The sequence below is a fragment of the Archocentrus centrarchus genome, chromosome 13 (genome assembly GCF_007364275.1).
Source record: "Archocentrus centrarchus isolate MPI-CPG fArcCen1 chromosome 13, fArcCen1, whole genome shotgun sequence".
NCBI classification, from domain to species: Eukaryota; Metazoa; Chordata; class Actinopteri; order Cichliformes; family Cichlidae; genus Archocentrus; species Archocentrus centrarchus.
Genome location: NC_044358.1, coordinates 11,257,883 through 11,283,109, shown reverse-complemented (window position 1 = coordinate 11,283,109; position 25,227 = coordinate 11,257,883). Strand labels below are relative to the sequence as shown.

At 42.5% G+C, this 25,227-nt stretch overlaps 1 protein-coding gene across 1 annotated transcript; it reads left to right on the top strand.

Moving 5' to 3' along the window:
- Window positions 1–16,364: 16,364 nt before the first annotated feature.
- Window positions 16,365–24,938, top strand: LOC115790958 (interferon-inducible GTPase 5-like). Its single transcript, XM_030744997.1, has 4 exons — window positions 16,365–16,523; window positions 23,108–23,225; window positions 23,655–24,199; window positions 24,306–24,938. The coding sequence occupies exons 3-4, from the start codon at window positions 23,662–23,664 to the stop codon at window positions 24,932–24,934; spliced, it is 1,167 nt and encodes a 388-aa protein (XP_030600857.1). The 5' UTR covers window positions 16,365–16,523; window positions 23,108–23,225; window positions 23,655–23,661; the 3' UTR covers window positions 24,935–24,938.
- Window positions 24,939–25,227: the final 289 nt, after the last annotated feature.

Sequence of the window (25,227 nt, the reverse complement as noted above, 5' to 3'; positions counted from 1 at the left end):
GTCTAATTCACTTTAATTTCGTGGCTCAGTACTCCAAAATCTCGAATTTCTTTATATATTACAGGAAATAGGTGCAGCCATTTATTGAAACATATGAATGCAGTTTATAAGGTTCAACATGGAGCCTGAAAGTCAGTATGTGGTATGATCTCCTTTATTCTTCAGCACAGTCTGATCTCTCTGAGGCAGCTTTCTGTCATTTCTGAAGTAGTCTTCAGGAACAGTTCTCTAGGCTTCTTGAAGGTCATCTAAAGCTCTTCTTTGGATGTTTCTGCCTTTTGTTCCATTCACTGTCAGGACGCTCCCACACTGCTTCAGTTATGTTGAAGTCTGGGCTCTGAGGAGGCCAATCCATGACTGTTAGTTTCCCAATGTCAGTGTCAATTTTATTTCTTGAGTACATTTACAAACAACATTGTTCACCAAAGTGCTTTACAAGATCAACTACAAAGTAAGCAAGAAATTTCCATGGATGAATAAAATAGAATAAAACATGAACATAAAAAACAAGGAATAAAATTAAAATGATGCGATAAAACAAACTAAAACTAACACACTAAAACAAGAGACACCACAACATAAAACCTGATGGGACTCAAACTGAACTCAAATTTAAAGCCAAGGTAAAAAGGTGAGTTTTTAGACAGGATTTGAAAGACTGTACGGACTCTGCAGTATGAATATAAAGTGGCAAATTATTTCACAGTCTAGGGGCTGCGACTGCAAAAGCCCAAACCCCTCTATGTTTAAAATGAGACGTCAGTTGCACTAAGAGCGTCTGGTTAGATGAGCTCAGTGCTCTCTTGGGGTTATAAAGTTTGAGCAGCTTAGCCAAATAGCTGGGTGCCATTCAATTCACTGATAAAAACCAGTCTTTACAACTGTGTTCACTTGTTTCTCAAATTTAAATGAACTATCAAAAAACACTCCAAGGTTTCTGAAGCCAAGGAGCAGTAAGACGCAAGAGGGCCAAGGATATCAGTTAGCTCATCCACAGGGATACAACTTCCAAACACAATAGTTTCTGTCTTGGTTTCATTTAAAGTAAGAAAGTTCTGTGTTAACCAGTCTGTAACATCATGAAGACAGTTAAACAGAGGCTGCAGCGGGACAGAAACATCCAATTTAATGGGGAGATAAATTTGGATGTCATCTGCATAACAATGAAAGGGATAAATATCTCTCCCAAAGGCAGCATATAAAATGAAAAAACGACTGGACCCAAAATGGACCCCTGAGGCACACCACAACAAATATTGGCTGAGGAAGAGGAATATTCCCCCAGGGCTACAGAAAAAGACCTCTAAGACAGATAAGATCTGAACCATGACAAAACTGCGCCTTTGAGACCAACAACATGTTCAAGTGTCGACGAAAAAACATTGTGATCCATCGTGTCAAAGGCATTGTGTGTTTTTCTATCCAGGTATGCTTTTACTGCAGTGCCAGCATGTTTGAGACTTTTCTGTTCTGATAAAAGATTTTTAACAAGATCTCAGCACCAGTGGATGAAATGCAGCCCCAAACCACGAGAGAACCTATACTGTGTTTCACAAACAGCTGAAGACGCTCACTGTTGCACCTCACTCCTGATATCCCCCATATCGATTATAATTTGAACAAAGATTTCCAATTTGTGCTCATCACTCTATAAAACCCATTGTTAAGTGCTATTTTTGAGTAATTCATAGTTTATTTTTAAGATCCTTTTAAAAAAAATTCCAAAAAGCTGGATTCGTGAGCATCAATCAGTTTATCTTCAATACACATTTCTGAGAAGGCTGTCTGATGGGACAGCTGGGACAATACTGTCATGCAAATCAGGTTTGACACCAGGGAGCAGAAGTGGGAGGAAGCGGTGGGTGTTCATATTAATGCCCATGGCACATTATAAGCTACCTTTAGTAGGTAACTTATAAAATAATTTTATAATTGATAAAAGTGGAACTTCATACAGAACTTGTAACAGGAGACTGAAAAGGGAGAAAGCTTAGATTGCTCAGTGCAGCGCTACTTAAAAAAAAACAAAAAAAACCCTATTTATTTATTTACTTATTTATTAGATTCACAAAAATAATTTGATCCATAGAATGTTTGGTGATTTGCAGTGGAAAATGTGTGAAAGGTCATACTGACTAAAAATTTATTAATCTATTTTTTTTTTTAATTAATCTATTTTAGATTTTCCAAACTTGTTCCACCATTGGTTGCAGCTTTGTTTTAGACAGTGAAAATACTTCAGCATGAAATGTTAACAAAACATTTGTGAATCACAGAAGTCAAAGTTTTTGTGAAGAAAGCGCCATCTCTTGGTGACACTCTGCAATTGAGGGAAAGGGGTGTGGTCATGCTGGGAAGTAGATACGCCCAGAAGAAGGAGGGGGACTTCCAGCGGCAACTTTGAGTGGCTTCTACTGTATAAAGGGGAAAAACACGAAACAATCTCCCCAAATGGTAGACACCACTTATCTTATTAGGGGACCCAAAGAAAAGGAAAACATGTTGAGCACACTGGTACAACCACCCCTAAACCTCCAGAACCCCGGAGCACATCGGTGGTCAACCCACAGACACACGAATCTCCGCACTACAGACTGCTTCGCCACCACTATCACCTCTCTCCGGTGCCGCCTCCTATACCGCCTCCCTTTATCCTGCAGCCCTGATTAGGAGGAGACGCCCCTTCAGGAGAGAGAGAGACAAACAAACCGGCACGCAGCCGTAACACCCGCCTTACGGTATTTTGTCGTAAACCTGGTTTGCGGTGATTTGCTGTGAACATGCTTACGGTAAAATACTGGCAGCTGAGGTTGCCGGTACTTTTATTTTTTAATATATGTATGCAAATGTGTATGTATGCGTGTGTATATCTTTACATATTTACAAATACTCTTTTTCTTTTAATTATTGTAACTTTACTTGTTACTTCAATGGGTGTGTCCTGTATGTTAATAGAAGGGAGGGATGGGTGGGTTAGAGGGTGGTTACACTTAGGTATTTCTTTTTCCAAAAAAAAGGAAACTATGAGCATTGTTTTGGGGACATTTTCCCTATGCCTGTGTTTATGTATACTTTGAGATGTTTAAAGCTCAATAAAACATATAACAAAAAAAAAAAAAAAAAAAATGCCACTGCCCTCTCTCCCAGACATCTCCATACCTTCACAAGTGTGTCACCTGGACCAAACACCTTTCTACTCTTTATCCTCTTCATAGCTTCCAGATTTCATTGCTAAAAGTGTGGGGCTTCCAGGATGCCATGGCATCATAATGCTATACACACAACACATATTTAAATATGTGTAGTGTGTATGTGTCATGTCCTCTTCTGTACTTCATGATTCACTGTCCTCCATCTGTCTCTGTCATTTTCTTCATTCATGAGCTCCTCAAAGTACTCCTTCCACCCCCAACACACTTCAGTTGCATTAGTGCACTTTACAGTATATTGTAAATGGACTAGTTCTTATATAGCACTTTTCTACTCTGTTTTGAGCACTCAAAGCACTTATACAACATGTTTACATTTACCCCATTCACACAAGCACTTCCATGATTAACAAAGCTAAGTGCTTTTTATTATCTAACATTCACACTCCAATGGTTGAGTCGGAGAGCAACTTGGGGTTAAGTATCTTGCCCAAGGATACATTTGCATGCAGCCTGGAGTAGCCAGGAATTGAACCGCCAACCTTCTGATCAGTGGGTGACCTGCTCTAGCTCCTGAGCTACAGCCACCCCTGTAAAGTAAAGAACCTACAATAATTACAGAGAAAACCCAACAGTCCAAACGACCCCCTATGAGCAGCACTTGGTGACAGTGGGAAGGAAAAACTCCCTTTTAACAGGAAGAAACCTCCATCAGAACCAGGCTCAGGGAGGGGGGGTCATCCGGGGTGGCTGTGGCTCAGGAGATAGAGCAGGTCATCTAAATGGTAAATGGACTAGTTCTTATATAGCACTTTTCTACTCTAACCAAGCACTCAAAGCGCTTATACAACATGTTTACCTTCACACAGTCACATGCATTCATACTGCAATGCTCGGAGATTAGTGGGTGACCTGCTCAACCTCCTGAGCCACAGTCACCCCATCTACTTATTGGAAGGGCGGGTTCGTTCGTGGCTGCTCCAGTCTGTGTACCAAAGTGTCCTTGGGCAAGATACTAATCCCCAAGTTGCTCTCTGATGCAACCATCAGAGTCTGAATGTTAGATAGAAAGCACTTTGAAATAGAAAACAGTGCTTGTATGAATGGGTGTGTGTGAATGGATTAATGCAAACGTGTGGACAAGTGCTTTGAGTGCTCAGCTAGAGCAGAAAACTGCTATTTAAGAACTAGTCCATTTACTTTCTGTATAAGATGAAGTCCACCTGAGTGCAAGTATGATTTGTCCCACAGTCCAGTGAATCACTCATGTGTACATGAGGACAGAATATTAGAAACCCTGAATACAGGTGGATGATGGTGGAGCAATGGTATAAATCTTGAAAGTGCCTATTGAGGGAATGGATGCAGGTGAGCAGCCAATGGAAGAAGATCAGACGAAACTGTGACTGTGGTGTATAAAGGCACAGCGGGGGGATATTCAGGTTTTTTAGAGTTTGTTGGACATCTGCAATGAATCAGTGCAGCCTGGTGGAAGAAGCACTCTGTTCTTCAGAGACATGCTCCAACCTTTGTGCTGTATCTGTGCGGATAATAAACCCAAACACCTCAAAGATCTACTTGAAGACTAAAGCAGTGCTGACTGTTGTGGACTTTCCTCCACAGTCACCTGATCTCAACCCTTCTGAGCATTCATCTGATATTCATAAAACATTTGCAGAATTTAGTAGGCTTAGTCTTAGTAGGTGATTAGTAGGTGACCTGCTCTGCCTCCTGAGCTACAGCTGAAACTACATTCAAAGAGATGCAGAAGAGAAATATCTTCACTTGTGGTCAGGTGGAGGATAGTGTTTTTTTGATTCTTATTCATATTTCCAGATGGCCCTCAACCATCACTGCAAATGACAATTTTGAAATTACATAATTTTTAATATTAGGCCTGAATATTTCTTTCCAAATGGACAGAGGTAACACACACACACACACACACATCTTATGATGTCCCATCATCAAAGTGCACTGAAGAAGCTGCTTATTTCCAATTTCAAAATCAGCCACATAACCCCCCAACCATGTTAGATCCATGTTAGAACCATGTTAGATCACAAACAGATTTTAACACTGACAAACTCCTCAGGAAATAGTCTGCACCACAGCAGGGGTTATAGCTCTGAATGAAGGCTTTAAAGAGTTTGCTGAAGGAGCAGAGCTCAGAAACAGAAGAGCTCAGAGGACCCTGAGGTGCTACTTGAAGAAGAGGCCATCGTGGGCCATTTCCTCCTGTTTGAAATGTAAAAAGTGTCTGAAGGTTTGCAGTGATTTGGTTCTCTGGCTCATCTTTAAATTCTGGGACACATTTTCTGTCTCACATCATGTTTTGAAGCTCGTGGCAGCTTCTCTCTGCTTAAGGAAAAACTCATGAAGGAATACCAGCTGCTGGGATGAGGCATCACTGTGGAAGAACTCACTGTGGACCTTTGCACAGGTAACTCATCACAGCAAACCTCTGTGAAGACATTTAAATCCACCTGCTGGAGTTTCTCAGCTGCCACAGAGAGCTGCTTTCACTGCTTTCAAGATGGTACCATTTCCCTACAAATCCTGTCAGTTTGTGTTGCAGCCAAAACATGAGGAGAGGCTCTGTGATGTAAGGTTTACACTGAGAAGCAGAGGAAAAGTGATCTAAATCTAAACACATTATCAGTGATTGATGAAGAAGCTTTCCTTTACACTGTGTTTTTACATTTTCTGTAAGCATCAAAGATTTATTGTCATTAAAAAGTTTGATGTGCTGTGATGATGTTCCAGTTACTGTTTAAACTTCTGGATGCTTCGTGTGGTTTGCAGTATTTGTGTATTAGGACCATTCTACTGAACTGGTTCAAGTTCAGAGTTTGAATTTGCTAAAAATGTATTTTTGTTCTTTTTAATCAATTGTTGATCAGATATCTGCTGCTCTGGATCAAAGGGGCACATATTTAGTGACAGAACACTCAATGCTCATTTTGTATTTCAAACTATCTTCTAATAACTTTCCTCTCCCAAAGTTTGTCATAAATACACAGCAGAATTAAAGTCTCGAACATACTGAGATTTGTGTGGATGATACGAATATCTTTTGTTCAGTGAGAGTTTACAGCAGCATTTAGAAGTAATCTCAACAAAAATGAAGAAATTGAAACTGTGGTTTGATATTAACAAATTTTCATTTCATGGTCTAGAACTTCCAAAGTTTTATCACTATTACTTAGCCAATAGTCTGCAATATGTTTCCAAATGGATCAAATCAAGCTCCTCAGGCAGCCCATGGCTGAATCTAGAACAAGCACTCTGTAAGAAAGTAAAAATCTCTGACCTACCTTTCATTAGCTCCAGTATTAACCATCATAACTGCTTTAAAATCCTCAACATAAACACCTCTCTGACAGCCTGGTGGGAATTCTTCACTTATCCCATGGAAACTGACACCCATTTGGAACAATCCAGATATATGTCAGAAAAAGGAACTACTAAATTTTCCAGTGTGGTAAGAGAAAGGAATGCAGAATCTAGAACATGTTATTGGAGATAGAACCTTTATTTCATTTCAAGAACTTATTTCAAAATATAAATTTCTTGAACATCAGCAACTGAGCTCCATCATAGATCATCATAGTCTTTTGTCCTGTTTCTCTCCCCTCAGCAGATGACCCCCCCTCCCTGAGCCTGGTTCTGCTGGAGGTTTCTTCCTGTTAAAGGGAGTTTTTCCTTCCCACTGTCACCAAGTACTGCTCATAGGGGGTCGTTTGGACTGTTGGGTTTTCTCTGTAATTATTGTAGTGTCTTTACCTTACAGTAAGGTGATTGCTGTGATTTTGGGGTGGCAGTGGCTCAGGAGTAGGTCAGCTACTCACTGGAACATTAGTGGTTCGATTCCTGGCTGCTCCAGTCTGCATGCCAAAGTATCCTTGGACAAGAAACCCCAACTCTGAGCTGGCATGCTTTCCCTGCTGCTTGGGATCTGCTGAGGCAGAGCTAACCTGAACCCCAATTTGCTCTCTGATGCAACTGTCAGAGTGTGAATGTTAAATAGAAAGCACTTAGCTGTAGAAGGAAGTGCTTGTATGAATGGGTCATTTGGTGCTACCCAACTGAATTGCATGAACTGAGGCCTGTAGAGTCTCAGAGGGAGCTTTTGGCTTTGTTGCAGTTTCTCTGAGTGTTGCACAGTCTGAGCTTGGGGTGAATTTGCTGGGATGTTCACTCCTGGGAAAACTGTGACATTGTGTTAACACACTTGAATGCTCCCGACCTGTAAACTGCCCAAACTTCTGCTTTTATAGAGCTGCTCACGTTTGCTGATGCTTAGTTACCTCTTAATTCCTGTAGAACTTCTACAGGAATTAAGAGGTAATTCCTGGGTGGACTTTCACACACTGCTTCTGCACTTTGGCTTAGTTTTGATAAATAAATAATGATACAGTGGACTATATCATACTATATCACCGAAACAAAACAAAACCAGGCAGGGAGAAAAAAAAAAAAAAAATGGGGCACCAACAAAAGCAGGGGCACAAGGCCGGAGAGCTCCAATGTCCAAAACAGGGGTCCAAACGAGGAGAAGTTCAGGAGCTATAACAAAAAGAAAAGAGCGGCCAGGGGGAAAAACAGTCAACAGTTCAGGGGGCCGCCCAGGCCAAGGGGCCAAAAAGCAGAGTCCAAACCAGTCAGGCGGCCGACCGCAGTTCCAGCGGCGGCGACGAGGAGACGAGACTGAGGGCCGACCGCGCTCCCAGCGGCGGCGGCGAGGAGACGAGACTGAGGGCCGACCGCGCTCCCAGCGGCGGCGGCGAGGAGACGAGACTGAGGGCCGACCGCGCTCCAGGCGGCGGCGACGAGGAGACTGGGGGCCGACCGCGCTCCCGGCGGCGGCGGCGAGACGAGACTGAGGGCCGACCGCGCTCCCGGCGGCGGCGGCGAGACGAGACTGAGGGCCGACCGCGCTCCCGGCGGCGGCGGCGAGACGAGACTGAGGGCCGACCGCGCTCCCGGCGGCGACGAGACGAGACTGGGGGCCGACCGCGCTCCAGGCGGCGACGAGACGAGACTGGGGGCCGACCGCGCTCCAGGCGGCGACGAGACGAGACTGGGGGCCGACCGCGCTCCAGGCGGCGACGAGGAGACTGGGGGCCGACCGCGCTCCAGGCGGCGACGAGGAGACTGGGGGCCGACCGTGCTCCAGGCGGCGGCGGCGACGAGGAGACCAGACTGGGGGCAGACCGCGCTCCAGGCGGCGGCGGCGAGACGAGGCAGGAGGCTCGAACTGAGCCAGACGCTCAGACTGAGCGTGATCCTCTGGCTTCAGATGCGGCTCCGACTGAGCCGGACCCTTGGGCTGAACCCCTTGGGCTGAACGGGGCCTATAAGGCGAGGCTCCGGATGCGCAGGCTGGGCACACAGCTGCGTTATTGAGCAGCTGGGGCTGCTTGGGGGATTGTTTGGGTGACTGTGGTGGAGAGGGTGATGGTAACAAGGACTCTGACCGGCGCTCTGACTGAGAAGCTGCTGTAGCTAACGCTGAAGGCTGTGACTGAGGCTGTGGGGAAGCCACTGCTACCGCTGACTGAGGCTCTGACATGAGTGACTGGGGGGAAGCTGCTGCAGCTAACAGTAGGGGCATTGACTGGGGCTCTGGCCGGGAAACTAGGGGCTCAGAAACTGAGGGGACCAACGCTAGAGGGCTGACTGAAGCTGAAGGGTCTGAAACTGAAAAGGAGACAGGAACTAAAGGTTCGGAATTCGTGGACGCTGGAGCTAAAACTGAATGGGCAGAAGGAACCAAAGGAACTGAAGCTACGGGAGCTGGCACTAGGACAGGATCTGAGGGGACCGGAACCAAGGGGACTGTAGGGACTGAAGCTGAAGACGTGGAAGCAGGCCGGGAGACGACTGGCTGCGTGGAAGCAGGCCGGGAGACGACTGGCTGCGTGGAAGCAGGCCGGGAGACGACTGGCTGCGTGGAAGCAGGCCGGGAGACGACTGGCTGCGTGGAAGCAGGCCGGGAGACGACTGGCTGCGTGGAAGCAGGCCGGGAGACGACTGGCTGCGTGGGGACTGGGACCGAGGGAGCAAGGGCTGAAGGGACTGAGGCACCAGAGGTGGGAGCAGAGGAGGACATTAAGGGAACCTGAGAGGCTAAGGGGACCTGGGAGACTAAGGGGACAAAAACTGAAGGAACTGAGGATGAGAGAGCACAGGGGACCTGAGGGACCAAAGTTGAAGGGAACTGAGAGGCTAGAGGGACCGAAGCTGAGGCAGAGGGAGCACGAGCTAAGGGAACTGTCGTAGAAACTGACACTGGGGAAACCGGGACCGAGGAAGAGAAGGCTGAGGGGAATGAGGTGGCCGACAAAACCAAAGCAGAGGGAGCTAAAGAACCACCTGAGGGGCCTGAAGGGACAGAGGGCACTGAGGAGACTGAGGATGAGGGCACTGAGGAGACTGAGGATGAGGGCACTGAGGAGACTGAGGATGAGGGCACTGACACTGGGAGAGCTGCGAGAGCTGGCTGGGACTGAACACGGGCTGGAGCTATGGGGGCTGGAGGCGCTGCTGACTGAGAGGAAAACACAGGGGCTGGCTGAGACGGGAACGACTGGGGAGGAGCTGGAGCTACAGCTGACTGAGACCGTGGTTGAGGAGGCTCTGCTGCAGGCGGCGTGGACTGCTGAGGGATGGCTGATGCAGCGGCCGGCGGCTGTGGCTTGGGTGCAGGAGCGGGTGCAGGAGCATGTTGGTCTGGAGCCACTCCCACCAGAGGAAACAGAATGGATGCAGAGTGAGGCTTGGTGGTTGCTGCAGCAGACGAGGATTGAGAGTTTAGTGCTCTAATTTGTGCCTCCACCCGAACAGCAGAGGCCATCCAGCCGGCGATAGTGGGCGAGAGCAGCAAGCGTGGGTTAGCATCCAAAAGACCAAGCACAGCAGAAAAACCAACGGAAAAAGTCTTAGAATCTGAGCAGTTGTAAATCCGGGAGGAGATTCTGAAAAACCTGTGAACTTCCTGTCCAAGTTCTTTGTCCATAAAGATAGCAGCGTCTGCAGGATCAATCGGAGGGGACTCAGATTCAGATAGGTGTGGTGTGGCGGTATGCACAGTGGGGGTTACAGGGGCAGCTGCCAAAACAGAGTTATCGTTCAGTAATGCCAAAGGGCTATTTGAATTGGAAGCTGGCGTGGGTTCAATGTCCACAATTTCACTGTCCGTGTCAACGATGCCTTCCACCATGGCAGGCAGCCGAGTACTCACAGTGGCAGATGCAGGAGATGAGTCAGGATTTGGCAGCTTTGTTTTACTCCTGTGACGCCGAGGCTGATGATGTGCCGGCAAAGCGGGTCGTGAAGGAGATGTGGTGGGAAAAGGAGAGGCAGGTGGAGACGAGTCAGAGGTCTGGGAGAAACCGCCCAGCCTAATCCCTAAAGGCAGGGGCGGAGGTGGGGCAGCTGTTCCGAGCGGCTGCCGTCGTGCAGCTGGTGAACGGGGCTGTGGCTGCTGAGGTGGAGAGAGCGGCAAGCTCCGCAGCGGCGATCCTTTGTCCCAGCTAGGATCTCCCCCGGCGCGGTGAGAACTGCGGAGCTGTCTCTCATACTCGGGAGCCAGCCACGGCTTCCTCCTCACCACTTCCTGTAGGTGAGCTTGTACAGCTAGCTGCCGTTCACGTAGGTCAGAGTCCGCGGGGTCTGTGTAATGGTCGTGTTGTTCTGTCATGTCGGGCCGTGTGGCTGAAGCAGGGAGACCCCAAAACGCAGGACTCGGGGGTGATGAATTTAGTGGTTTTATTAACAGAAAGGTGATAACAAAACTGGGCTGAAGCCAGAACTAAACTGCAAGAAATGGATCACACGCACGACGGAGGCAAAACGACAACACGACAAAGAACAGAGGCAAACTGAGGGCTTAAATACACAGCAGGTAATCAGGGCAAGAGGAAACAGCAGGGAGCAACAGGTGAAGCAAATGAAATTAATAACAGGGGAAGCAAAACTAAACACAAAGCACAGGGAACACACGACTGCCAAAATAATACAGGAAGTGACTAACCAAGGTGCACACAGACATGGGGCAGAGACGCAGACTAGTCACAACACTAGGAATAAACTCAACATGAAAACACAGGAGGTCAGGGTTCAGACATCATGACAAAACAGACAAGACCATGGAGCAGGGGAAACAGGGACGAAGGGAACACACGTATCAGAACAACTGAAAAATAACAAAACTCATGGGAAAACAGAACTAAACACAAAATGCTGGGCAGACGGCCCAGGACCATGACACTGTGTGGTATGAAAGAAGCTGAGATCTTGCATAATGCAAATGTTTGGGTAATCTTCTGAATAAAGTGTCAGCCAGTTTGATTTTATTTATTTAGTTCAGGTGACTCATCCCTCTAGAGTTGCTTTTTGTGCTGCCTTTTATTTAAACCAACTAATAAAACTTTACAGTCACAAAAAAATCCAATGTTTTCTGTTTAGATGAGCCCTTTGTGGGGCAGGTAAATCAGGTAATCTTGCAGTGAATCATGCAGGGAGAATGTCCCCAGGCAACAAAGCAACGTGTGTTGCTTTGTTGATCAAACCATCAGAGGAGCTGTTTACAGTCAACAGGTGAGCCTGACAGAACGCGGCTTTGACTTTTCCTCCTTTTGAGGCTTTGTTCTGTGTGATGCTCTTACCGTCTCTGTACCCACTCAGTACGAGCAGCTGTTAAGGTCCCCAGAAATGATCAAAAATGCCTTAGGGTGCTGTGTCTGCAGCCTTGCTGTGACAGAGTGAATTCTCTCAAATGCAGTGGCTGCATCTGCATCACCCAGAGGGATGTAAACACAGACAGCAATCACATGACTAAACTGCCTTGGCAAATAATATAGCTGCAGGCTTACGGCTTACAGCTCCAGTTCCGGGCAACACAACACCGTCTGAAAGCTGAAGGCTCTGCCTCCCATTCTACTCTTAAGTATCCTAGGAACCACAAGTAAGCCAGCAGTCTGAGAGTGAAGTGCTCTGTTCGGGTGATATGGTACTATGAGGTCTTTGAGATAAGATGGGGCCTGATTATTCAAGACCTTGTAGGTGAGGAGAAGGATTTTAAATTCTATTCTAGATTTAACAGGGAGCCAATGAAGAGAAGCCAACATGGGAGAAATCTGCTCTCTCTTTCTAGTCCCTGTCAGTACTCTAGCTGCAGCATTTTGGATCAGCTGAAGGCTTTTCAGGGAGCTGATAATAATCAGAGGTGGGAAGTAACAAAGTACAAATACTTTGTTACTGTGCTTAAGTAGATTTTACAGGTATCTCAACTTTACTTCAACTTTTTACTTTTACTCTCTACATTTTTAAACAAATATCTGTACTTTCATTTTCATTTCTTATATTTTCAAAACAACCTCGTTACTTTATGTTTAACATGTTTCAGGAAAGTTTTTTATTTCCAGTTGTGGCCGACTTGGGTTATGGTGAGTGATCACTCCTTTTTTTTTGTTTCTCTCTCTCCGTTTACTTGCTCTCTACATGACGTCATACCACACCTGTGGTTGATTTGTAAAGTGGGGTCTCGTATGATAAAGGCATCCAGCTTGCGAGGTGGATTTATTCCTCTGTTTAGCCTAAGGGTGGAAGCAACAGAGCAGCCCGGTTGAATGGTGTGAATACGACAGTGTAGCTGCCGCATACAGGAGCCTTGACTTTTAGCGTGGTGGTATATCTGCAAACCTGCCTTTCCGGACTCCTGGGTTTCTAAAACATACCTGTTATCAGCACCCGTTGCAGTCAATACTACTGCTGTATGCTTCATGCATGCCAGCAGTGATTTCCCCCCGATCGCCAGTCTGCTGTTTTGCCTGCAGGGGATTGTTTTACCTGCAAGGACTGTTTTGCCAAACGAGGGTTGTCTTGACTAGCGAAATACTGTGTTATTGAAGGGTCTCTGTTCTGCCCTGAGAAAGATGTTGTGACGCCTCGCTAATTGATTTGCCTGGATTAAATATTTCGCCCCGGTTTGATACATCCTACGGGAATTGACGGTAATGTAGTGGTGGGCTTGAATCCAGCTTGGCGTCCTTTCTTTTTACTATTGTGGGTTTCTAAAACATTTAATCCCAGTGTGCGCGTGTGTGCTCATACTGGGCATTTTAGAATTGTTTTTTTATTATCGTTTACTTTTTACCAATTTGTTGTAAGGTGCTCATTTGTGCGATTGTCGCACCTCACTGTGTTTTTTTATTTTTGTGTTTATATTTTATTATTTCTGGTTTTTAGGTGTGATTGGAGCGTGACGAGCCAGTAGCAGTGTGGGCCCTTCTTGGTGGTGGGATTTTTGTCCAGTTTTGTGGTCACGATTGCTGTGCTGCACTTGCGGTGAGATTGTTGCGTGTATTGTCGTGATTATTCTCTTGTTTTTCTTTTAGTTGTGAAGGTCCCCTGCTACTGGTAAGTTTAGCTTGGCTTTTATTTTTTTTGGTTATTTATTTGTTTATTTTGAGGTTGCGTGAGCACCTACTGTTGTAGTTTTATTTCTGGTTTTATGGTTTTATGTGCTTATTTGTTAAATAAAGAAATTGTTAGTCCAGAACTATATCTCTGTCTCCGTGTATTTTCCTGTGCATACCTGTGCATATTTTAAGGTGTTTAATTTAATTTTATTCGATTAATCCTTTCTGGAGGGTGAAATTCCCTCCGGTGGCGTTGTCGCAGCAATTTATTAAGACACCAAAAAGAGGCCTGTGACCACACCGTCACACAGTCACTGCAAACTTCAAACCAACCTGAGCCTAAATATAGGAACAATAACACATGTGGGACAATTGAACCATCATATCCATCTCTCTTTGTGTTATTCAAAGGTTGCATGAAAATACTGCAGTTTAGTGCAGGATAAAGAGGTTAGCTTGCTGTACTGTGGTGAATTTACAGTAAAGCTCTGTGTTGGACTGGTGCACATGGCTGTGGTGTCCATGTTCATCGTTGCTGATGATGTTTAGATTCATTCATTGAATTAAACCTTTATACTAATGCTGTCAGTATAAAGATAGTATAAGCAGTATACTGTCAGTGTGGGGGATGGAAACCAGCCAAGATAGTTTTTGAAATACTGGGTTACATCTTGTTGAATTTGTGTAACTCCACAAAGAGCAGTAAATCTAAGAGCAGCAGCAGATGATCACAGCCTGACACAAAGAAAATCTACTGGTGCTCACAACAGAAATTATTGTGAGTAGTGATCCTTTTCCCAGTGCTGAGCCACTACAACCGATTTTGGGGTCCCCCCAACTGCTGAATCCCACTGTAACCCCTGATTATAGTAATTTTTCTGTTTAGGTGAGACAGAGTCACTCTCTACAATGTAGGCAACAGCAAATAGAGCTTTTTTATTTTTTACTCTCCTCATGTTCTACATAACAGTGTTCAAGCTGAATGCATTCATTAGAATTATAATTTAGATTGAAATGAAGTTTGTATTCTCGTGTAATAATGTTGTTTTATTATTACATTAATATAACATAGAAACATGGTAAACATTTAAACGTGGTAGAGATGTCCTCCAAAGAGTTACTTTTACTTTTGTACTTTGAGTACATTTTAGAGCCTTTACTTTTTCACTTTTACTAGAGAAAAGAAGTTGAATCAGTACTTGAACTTTTACCAGTGTTTTTTTACTCAAGTATCTGTACTTCTACTTAAGTGCAGAATGTCTGTACTTTTGCCACCTTTGATAATAATGAATTACAATAATCCAGCCTAGAGGTAAAAAAAAAATGCATGAATTTCAGCATCACTCTGAGAAAGGATGTTTCTAATTTTAGAAATCTTGCACAAATGCAAAAAAGCGGTCCTACATATTTGTCTAATATGTGGTTGTTATGTGGTTAATATGTGGTGTGTTTCTGGTCAAAAACATCTCCAAGATTTCTCACAGTGTTACTGGAGGCCAAAGTAATGCCATCCAGAGTAAGTATCTGGTTTGACACCATGTTTCTAAGATTTGTGGAGCCGAACACAAGAACTTCAGTTTGATCTGAATTTAAAAGCAGGAAATTAGAGGTCATCCAGGCCTTAATGTCTTTAAGACATTCCTGCAGTTTAACTAATTGATGTGCATCATCTGGCTTCATGGATAGATAAAGCTGTATTTCAGTAGGAGACACACTGGAAAACTGTCATGTCCATGACATTGAGGAGGGTAGGATAAGTATCACTGCATGCCATATCCAATCTAGAGGGCATAGGCTTTTTAAGAAATGTGTGATTTAGGGTGTTTGACCTGCTTTTGGACATGTTGGGCTTAATGCCATCCAGACTAAGTATCTGGTTAAACACCATGTTTGGTGTAAATAGAATTGGTCCCAGCACAGAACCCCATAATTAACCTTAGTGCAAATATGCTCCAACCTCTGCTTTGCATCTGTAGAGGACTTGTCCTGCAGCAGGGTGATGATCCATACACCACAAAACATTGAAAAATCATCCATGAACCACATTTTCCTTTCTTTCCTCAGTCACTTTTCTTCATTTCATCCTACATTAAAAGGAGGAAGTTACAATAAAAAAAACCTGTGCTCATAAGCAAAATTTATTCTGTTTTTCTTTGTGTTTGTGTCAGTGTTCAAAAATACTGTCACTGTTTGTGAGAAGTCCCTGAAGCAACAAAACACACTGCCGGCATTATTTTCTCATCACTGCTTTAGTAACCAACTATGAAACAACACAGAGACCAGGGAAACAAAAAGCAAATGAGATCAATGAGATAAGCCAGGTACATGAGACTGAAGTTCAGCTGATGTTTAGATAATTACCCCTCAGACAGTGTGCAGGTTATGTCTGGAGCCGATCCCAGCTGTCGTAGGGCAAGAGGTAGGACAGTTTGCCAGCCTGTGGCAGGGTTAACACAGAGAGTTAACACAGGCCTTTTAGAAAGGTTTTAACTGCTCTTTATGAATTCAGGCAGAACAATTTTGAACATGCACTTGTAAGAGACAGTGAATCTAAACCAAAGAATGTTCTGTGCTTTATCCCTTTAACTTGGGGAAGAAAATCATTTGACTTTCAAAGCAGGAGGGGAAGTTGGACCTGTGTTTGTTTTTAGACTTTACAGTCAAATCATTTCCAGGTACTCCGGTTTCCTCCCATGGTCCAACTGTAAACTGCCTGTAAAATTGAAAGTTGAAAGTCCCCTTCATATACAACCCACAGTCACATGTATTTCAGGTGGGACCAGTTCTCCACCCAGACAATAAACAGGAACTTTGGCTCAAACTTGACTGTCCTATACAACTGGAAGCAAAAACGTTTCACTCTCTAATCTATATTTAAGAAATAAATCAGGAATTTGCGGGAAAGTATCTTATGTGCTTCAGTCTCATCAGGAAGGAAGACACTCAAGTGAGTAATACTACTGCAATTGTTATATATTAATAAAGGAACCTTCTGTTACTGCTATTTCCTTTTTCATCAAATCTCCAGGGTATAATCAGTTCAAATCCTGTAAGTGTATTTTGTGTAATCAATTGTAAAATCAACTGTTTCTCAGTTTGTAGCATTGCCATGGAAGTTCCATTTGGTTTCTCTGAAAGTAATGAACATTTAAGGGGAATTAAAAAAAGAACAACAGAAGCCATGAAGAAGGAGCTGCACAGACCCGAAATTACTTACTTAGTCCTCTTTGTCCTTTTGGGACATAAGGGCGCTAACAGATTTAAAATAATACACTATTAAATGCTGACAGGATTGGAGAATGTGTCTGTGCTAAATATGTCATGGTCCCTGGGTCTTGGACCCAGAGTTTTGGATTTGTGGTCCGTGATTTGTTGTTTGGATGGAAAATATGATTTGTTTTCAAGTTTCCATTCAGCGTATCTACCCAGCGCAGCTCAACTCAACTTAGCGCGGTTTGAAGGTGTTTCCATTAGTACATGGTACCAGGTACTTTTTTAGTATTCACTCAGCCAGGGATCCTGTGCCTTTTGCTCCCTGCATGCTTGATTTACAAGTTTACCCCTCTTTGTATTTCCCTTCTCTCTTCTTCTGTTGGTTTCATCCTTGTATTGCTTATCTTCTGTCTCTGTATCAAGATTTTATGTCTTAGGTCTGGCATCTTATTTCCTTTCTTATTTTGATAGTCTCTCATCTGTTGTGTTTTGGATTTAGTTTTATTTTCCTTGTCTCATCTTCAGGAATTAGTTTCAGTTGTGCTCCTTGGTGTGTACAGATATAGGCAGTTGCCAGCAGCTCCCAGTTTATATATTGTTGCGCAATCTCACTGCTCTCTGAATGCACTGTTCACTGACAGAACCCAGCAATAATCAATTCACATTTAAATTTCAATACTACTTTTTGTTTTAAAACATTACCAGTGCTATCAAATAATTGTTTCATGCTTTCATGTTCAGCAATAACCAACCAGTGCAAGCAGTCTGTTCAGTGTGGACATCCTCTCCTTTACTGGCTGCAGGCAAATATATCAGTGTTTTACATAAAGGTTCAACATTATGATTCTGTTAGAGTTATAGAACCCCTGAGCGAATTTAAAATGTAAGAATATACAGTGTAGCAGGCTGTTAATAAACGTGCTTCAATTATCACTGCTTCTCCTGGTGGATGCACAAGACATTATCACCAGCTTTCCTAAATGGGTGTTACCATTCATAGTCATATTGCCCACGTCATAAGCATACCTGTCATGTTTTGCATTTAAAAATAAGGGAATTTTTCCACAGCCGAAAATAGAAATTGGAGGAGGAGGAGCCTACAATACAATACAGCTCCTCTTGTCACAGCAATGGTGTTTGACACAACAGAGCATGCAGACAATAATTTTGCTTGCTTAAGCTGCCAGATAAGACAGGTTAATTAAAAAAAAAAAAAAATGTTGGGAGAGAACAGGAATAAAAAGCTTTGGGTGGGCAGTGTGTCAGAGAGTTACTGAACTTAATCTGGATCAGGTCACCATTAGTCAGACTGTGCCATTGCCCACGGTCCCACCATGGATAATTTGATCCAGCCGCTGACTTCAAATTACTGGATAAGAAGGACAAGGACAGGGAATTTATTTTGAATCCACAAACAATTCAAAAATATATTGATCAATATAGTTATGTTCAGGTTTATACAGGTGCTTCAAATAAACACAGTCAACATTATACCATTCTTTGTACTGGAGTTTCAGGTTAAAGTGGGGAAAAGGGTCATTGACGGGTTGTTAGTTTACACAGGAGATATGCTTTCAATACTGTTGGTGGTTCAGTGGATTGAGGAGGTAAGGCCAATTAAGAGTAAATAATATGTTTGGACTCAAGTTCATCATTGGCCAGTTTGTGGCATGGTCATTTGGGCAGACATTTTAATAGAATCTCAGCAGACGCTGTATATGATCGCTATGATGGGCTTATGGTCAACTTCTTATGGGTGCCAGCACATTATGGAGTCAGCGGAAATGAAATGGCAGATAGCAAAGGAAGTTGGAAAAAGCCTGTCAGTTGCTCTGAGTGTTAGTTTTAGTTGGACTGAGACAAAGAGAATAATAAGGCAGAAAATGAAGGAGAGTTTCAAAAGCAATGGGAGGAATAAAGTAAAGGTCGACAGTTCTATAGAATTCAAAGGAAAGCGGGAGTGGAAGGAGTAGGAGAGAGGAGACGATCATATTGAGATAATGCACCATTTTGTTGTTTGTATGGATTGTGACACGTTTTGGACATAAAATTGATTTGGTTGCATTTGTTAACAGAGCTTAAATGTGGATATCTGCTTTACTTATGAAGTTGTGAGGTATCAAACATGCCAGAAAACTAAGGTGACATTTCAACTGGCCAACTGGAATTCAGTTTGATAGTATGAAGGTAAAATCCCGCTTGGCTTCATTAGATATACCAGTTACAATTCCAAAAAAAAAAATCAACTGATTCACATTTCAAATGACTAATTTCACACATCAAACATGAAATAACATATCTACAGATTTCTGGGGTGGGATCGTGTCCCACTGCTAAAGATCCAAACAATCCTCTGATCAGCTCCCTCAGAGATTCACTGTAGGTTTACAATGTCTTCTTTGTCTCTGAGTTTGAAAATGTGGCAGAGCAGCTTGAAGTAAAGAAGAAAGCTTTAAGATTATTCTCACAGTATAATATAAAATCCCATCTGACAATAGATCACTTATCAAAGTAGATTTATAGATTATAGCTTGAAGTCAGAGAAAATAGTGCAGTGATTTAAAATACTTTTTTCTGCTTCTGTTCAAGGATCATCATGGAGGATCTATTTGCTTCAGTTAAAAATGCTCTGGAGAACAATGACACTGCTGTCGCAGCTGCAAAAATTCACGAATATATAGAAAAACATGAAAATAGTTCACTAAATATTGCTATCACAGGAGAATGTGGTGCAGGTAAATCAACCTTTGTTAATGCCTTCAGAGGCCTAAAAGATGAAGATGAGGTAGGTGATGTCATAGAAACCATCTCAGAGGTTACATCATACCCCCATCCAAGCTATCCCAATGTTACTTTATGGGATCTTCCTGGAATTGGCAGCACTATGTATCCAGCTAATGAGTACCTGAAGCGTGTTAAATTTGAGAAGTTTGACTTCTTCATCATCATCTCAGCTAATCGCTTCAAAGAAAATGATGTGAAGCTTGTAAAAGAGATTCAAAAGATGAAGAAAAAGTTCTACTTTGTTCGCTCAAAGATCGACAACGACATCCGTGCTGCAGGAAGAAAGAAAGACTTCAATGAAGAGAAGAGTCTTACCCAAATGAGGGAAAACTGTGTTGAAGGCAAGTTTCTCTTAATATTTATATTCTTACAATATCCAGCCATTCTTTTCTGTTTATCCTATTCAGGGGGCAGCTGAACAGCTGTCATAGGGTGACAGGCAGGGTACACCCTGTACAGGTTGCCAGCCTGTTGCAGGGCCAACGCAGAGAGACAAACAAACCATCCACACTCACACCTATGGGCAACTTACAATCACCATTTAACCTAACCCCAGTACATGCATGTCTTTGAACTGTGGGAGGAAACTGGAGTACCCAAAGAAACCCACACAAACACGGGGAGAACATGCAAACTCCACACAGAGAGGTACAGGCCAAGGTGGATTTGAACCCAACAGTGCTAACCACCACACCACCTTCTGTAAGGGATGTTACACTATTAAAATAAAAATCCCAAAGACATATTGAATTCATGCTCATCTACATGTGAAACTAGAGATTCTGAATGTCTCATTCATTTAGTGTCTGAGTTGAGGTTTTATTGTGCCACAGTGAGAAATGGAGGATCATCTGTCAGCTCATTTTTAAGTATCAGAAAATGGTATAAAAATTAGCTTCAAGATCATAATCATAACCTCTGAAATTTTTTTCTGTATTTTCTTAACACAGGTCTTAAAGGACAAGGCATTGAGTCTCCACAGGTCTTCTTGGTTTCCAGCTTTGATCTCCGCTGTACCAGTGGAGATCTGCTACATCAGACTTTCAGTAGAGAACTTCCTGAACTCAGGAGGCATGCTCTGCTGTTGCCCGTGCAAAATATCAACCTGGAGATCATCAACAAAAAGAAAGAAGCTTTTCTGACTAAAATAAAATACTACACTCTTCTGTCTGCAGCTGTAGCAGCTGTTCCAGTTCCTGGAGTTTCTGCTGCTGTTGATATAGGCTTGATGATTACAGTTGTCAGAGAATTTATATTTGGGTTTGGTCTTGACAAGCCATCACTGATGAGACTTGCTGCCAGCTCGGGGGTGCCATATACTGATCTGTGTGCTGGCATCAAGTCATCATGGGCTGGAGTAGAAATAGACAGAAATCTCATCATCAAGATGTTAATCGGATTTACAGCTACAGCTGCATTATTGGCAGCAAAGGAACGATCACGATCCATTTCAAAATTTGGAATCCCAGCAGAAATGAGTTTCTCTTTTATCACCTCCTACAGCTGTCTGACATTTTTTCTTAACAGGTTTGTTGATGATGCTCAGAAGGTGTTTGAAAGAGCTCTGGGGTTAAAAACCCAGTAAAATAATGTGATACTTTTAAAACTGAAGTGTACTTAAGAGCATTTCTGTCTGAATGGCTGAAAAGAAAAAAAAGGTTTTGGAGCCCAAGTCAGAGATTAAATCTTAGGCATTACTGTAAACAGGCCATTCATGCTGGAAAATCCTCCAATCTGGCTTAATTCAAACAATTCTGCAAATAAGAGTTCTCCTAAATTCCTCCACAGTGCTGTAAAGACTCACTGCCAGTTATCACAAATACCTTATTGCAGTTCTAGCTGCCAAGGGTGGCTCAGCCAATTATCAGGTTCAGGGGTCAATAGCTTTCTCGCGTAATATCATCATTTAAAAACTTATTTTGAATTTACTCGAGTTATCTTTGTCTAATATTAAAATTTGTTTGATGATCTGAAACATATAAGTGTGACACTGAATTGCACTCTATAAAAATGCTTTGTCACAACAAATGCAGTTTCACTCTAACGAAGGAGTTAATTTGGAATTAATGAGGAGTGGAAATATTTTTCCTGTAAAACTGAGAAACTAATTCTGATTTCTGTGCACCAGAATAATAAAGACACAAGTTATGAAAAATTATATGTGGGAGTAGAGTTTTATTTAAATGTCTGTATTTTTTTATTTTATGCACACTTATTTGTCTTTCACAAATACAAATATCTGTGCAAGTTATTAAATTGTGAGCCTAAAGGTGATTGTCTTTAGCTTGAAATATCTCCTGCAGGCCATGAACTACAAAGTCCTTCTGTGAGAACACACAATCATTCAATCAATACAATCACTGACCATTCAAATTTATGAGTATTTTAGTCTACTGTGATTTTATTCATGTAGCTGAGAGAACAGTTACGTTGTTGAAGGGAAACTACAGTGAACTGAATATCAGAAAATGCAGTTTAAACCCAATCAAATGATTAAATTAGGATTAGGGATGAATTAACAAGTTCTGCTTGAGAAAAAGCATTTCATATAATCTGCACCCTACCACAGTTCAGTATAGTTTTCAAATTAATCTGACTCAAAGACATAGATTTGTCACTGACAACAAGCAAAAGCCTGCTAGTCCAAGAAACTCCACCCATAGTTGTCCTAATACATTTTTTCAGAGTTGCATAACAAGGATTTCTGAGTTTCCTGCCTCGAGTAGTGCCCAACCAAACTGAATCTTAGTAAAACTAGACTGGATGTACAAGTTTTAACTGACCTTGTTCACTACTGAAGTATATGTATGCACACACAGACACGGAGATTCAGTATGCATGCCCTCCTCTCTCTTTATTGTGCACAAAGCTAAGATTTTTACTTGATCACTGAAAATATATTTGAATACTTCAAACACTGGATATTAGGAGTGTAACAATTCTCCAAAAGCACAGTTAATACCTCAATTGTTGGGCCACAGTTTTTCTTGATACCTCAATATTTTTTAGAGACAATACAAGAAAGAAACAGGGAAACAATCTTATACCACAGACCTGGTCTCTTGATCATGACTGCATCATAAACATAAATAAACTCCATCATATTTCTGGTTCAGCTGTTGTGTGGATGATCTGCAAAACTACAGCTTTAACTGCTTTAGCTCCATGTTGGTCTCACCATATGGAAAGATAGAGCTGCACCGCTTGTGAAATGATGACTGTTATTTCAAAATGTTTTTGAATCTTTACTTAAAAGGTTAGGGGAACTTGAATGCTGAAGATGTGACAATTCATTTTATTTTAATTAATGGAGCAGGTGAGACAATACTGTATAACACACATTTAATCAGTTTTTCTTTTTCTTTTCTTACTGAGTGATTTACTCAAACAGTCAAGAGTTATGAAAACTCAAAATGTGTTGAATCAACATTTTTGAGTTTTCTGGGCCTTTAAAAAAAAAGAAAAAGAAAAGAAAAAAGAAAATTACAGTTAAATTGAATCTGATCCTCAACCCCATCACTGCCCCACCTACAGAGTTCAACAGAGACCAGTGCAAGTCTCCACCTGCAGACTGACCTCCACCAGCTCCATCCATCATCAGACTCACTGCTGCATACAGTTTTTATCATCGCTCCAGCAGCACAGCACACAGGTAAACCTCCAACACTGGATCCACCTCTCTACATTCTTCTGAGAATTTACATTCCCACAGATTCCAAACAGTAACATCTCCTTATCTGTTCAGCATAGTTATTCTTCCCTCTGTGCGTTCATTTTCTGTGAGTGTGCTGAGAGGACTTGGATGGTTTCAAGACTCATTTTTTGGGTTTTCTCTATAGCAGCAGAGGCAGAAGTCTAAGTCAGGACTTAGAGAGCAGGTGCTAAAATTCAGAGTTTAATGTTTGATCTCTTTGAGAGTTTGTCTTTGTTCTGAAAATGGAAAACAGAGGAGAAGAAACTTACAATTATTCTGACATCATGATATAAAATCAATTCTGACAGTAACTCAAAGTAGATACTGGATACAGTCTGCAGTCAGATAATAATTCAGTTATTTTAACAGCATTTTCTTCTATTTAAGGATCAGCATGGAGGCTCTGATTTCTGAAGTTAAAAATGATCTGAAGAACAATGACCCTGCTGCAGCAGTAGCAAGGGTTAAGGAACAGTCAAACCAACAACGTAATACTCCTCTAAACATTGCCATCACAGGAGAATCTGGTTCTGGTAAATCCACCTTTGTAAATGCCTTCAGAGGGATCAGTGATGAAGATGATGGAGCTGCTCCTACTAATATTGTTGAAGCCTCAAAGGAGCCTATACCATACTTCCATCCAGACTATCCCAATGTTAATGTGTGGGATCTTCCTGGAATTGGCACCACCAAGTTTCCAGCTAATGAGTACCTGAAGCATATTGGATTTGAGAAGTTTGACTTCTTCATCATCATCTCAGACACTCGCTTCAGAGAAAATGATGTGAAACTTGCTCAGGAGATTCAGAAGATGAAGAAAAAGTTCTACTTTGTTCGCTCAAAGATCGACAACGACATCCGTGCTGCAGGAAGAAAGAAAGACTTCAATGAAAAGACGACTCTTGATATAATCAGAAAGAGTTGTGATCAAGGTTAACATTTCTTTTAGTTAATACAAGAAATACTTTATCTAAAAACCTTGGGGGGGTTTTTGAGAGAAGTGTGGTTGCTTTATGTTGTGTATCTTTTATAACACAGATCTTCTGAAGCAAGGCATCAGCTCTCCACGGATCTTCCTGGTCTCCAGCTTTGAGCTCCACCTGTACGACTTCTCTCGCTTATATGAGACCTTAGGGAAGGACCTTCCTGAACACAAGAGAGATGCTCTGTTGTTTGCCACATCCAACATCAACCTGGAGATCATCAAGAAGAAGAAAGAAGCTTTTCAGTCTAAAATAAAATACTATGCCTCTCTGTCTGCATGTGTGGCAGCTATTCCACTTCCTGGAGTTTCTACTGCTTTTGATGTAGCCTTAATGGCGATAACTGCCAGAGATTATGTGCACGGATTTGGTCTTGATAAATCATCATTGCAAAGACTTTCTGCCAGAACACGTGTGCCATACCGTGATATGCTTGCTGTCACCATGTCACCACTGGTAGCTGGAGAAATAACTGAAGAGGTTATGCTGAAGATGCTGCCCCAGCTTGCAGGCATAACTGCACTTATGGCAATAGAAGAAGCAGTCAGATTGATTCCAATAATTGGAATAATAGCTTCAGCAGGCCTCTCTGGCATAGCAATCTATAATGTTCTGAATTATTTCCTTGACACACTTGCAAAGGATGCTCAGAGTGTCTTTGAAAGGTCTTTAACAGGACCTTAAAATGTTTGTGCTAATAAGTAAATGACAATGTGATTTAGTGTCACATTTAAAGTTGCAGTGCATGAAACAGCATTTAAATATTTTATTTTCACATTCAACTTAACCATTTGTATGAATGAATAAATATTATCTTAATCAAATCATTTAACTTGTCCAGCTGATCAGAGTATCAGAGGCCTCTGCAGGTCTCATTTCCTGTGATCAGAGCAGAAACAGCAGAGGAACTTCTCCCAGCGTCACACACTAAAACATTGCTCTTCATCAATACAGGAACAAATGTGATCTTATTATTC

What these genes read in the sequence shown, in the direction of transcription:
- LOC115790958 (XM_030744997.1), top strand. Translation starts at nt 23,662, where the DNA reads ATGGAGGCTCTGATTTCTGAAGTTAAAAATGATCTGAAGAACAATGAC. An exon ending in CAGAAAGAGTTGTGATCAAG is followed by an intron (nt 24,200 to 24,305) that starts GTTAACATTTCT and finishes TTTATAACACAG; the next exon opens with ATCTTCTGAAGCAAGGCATC.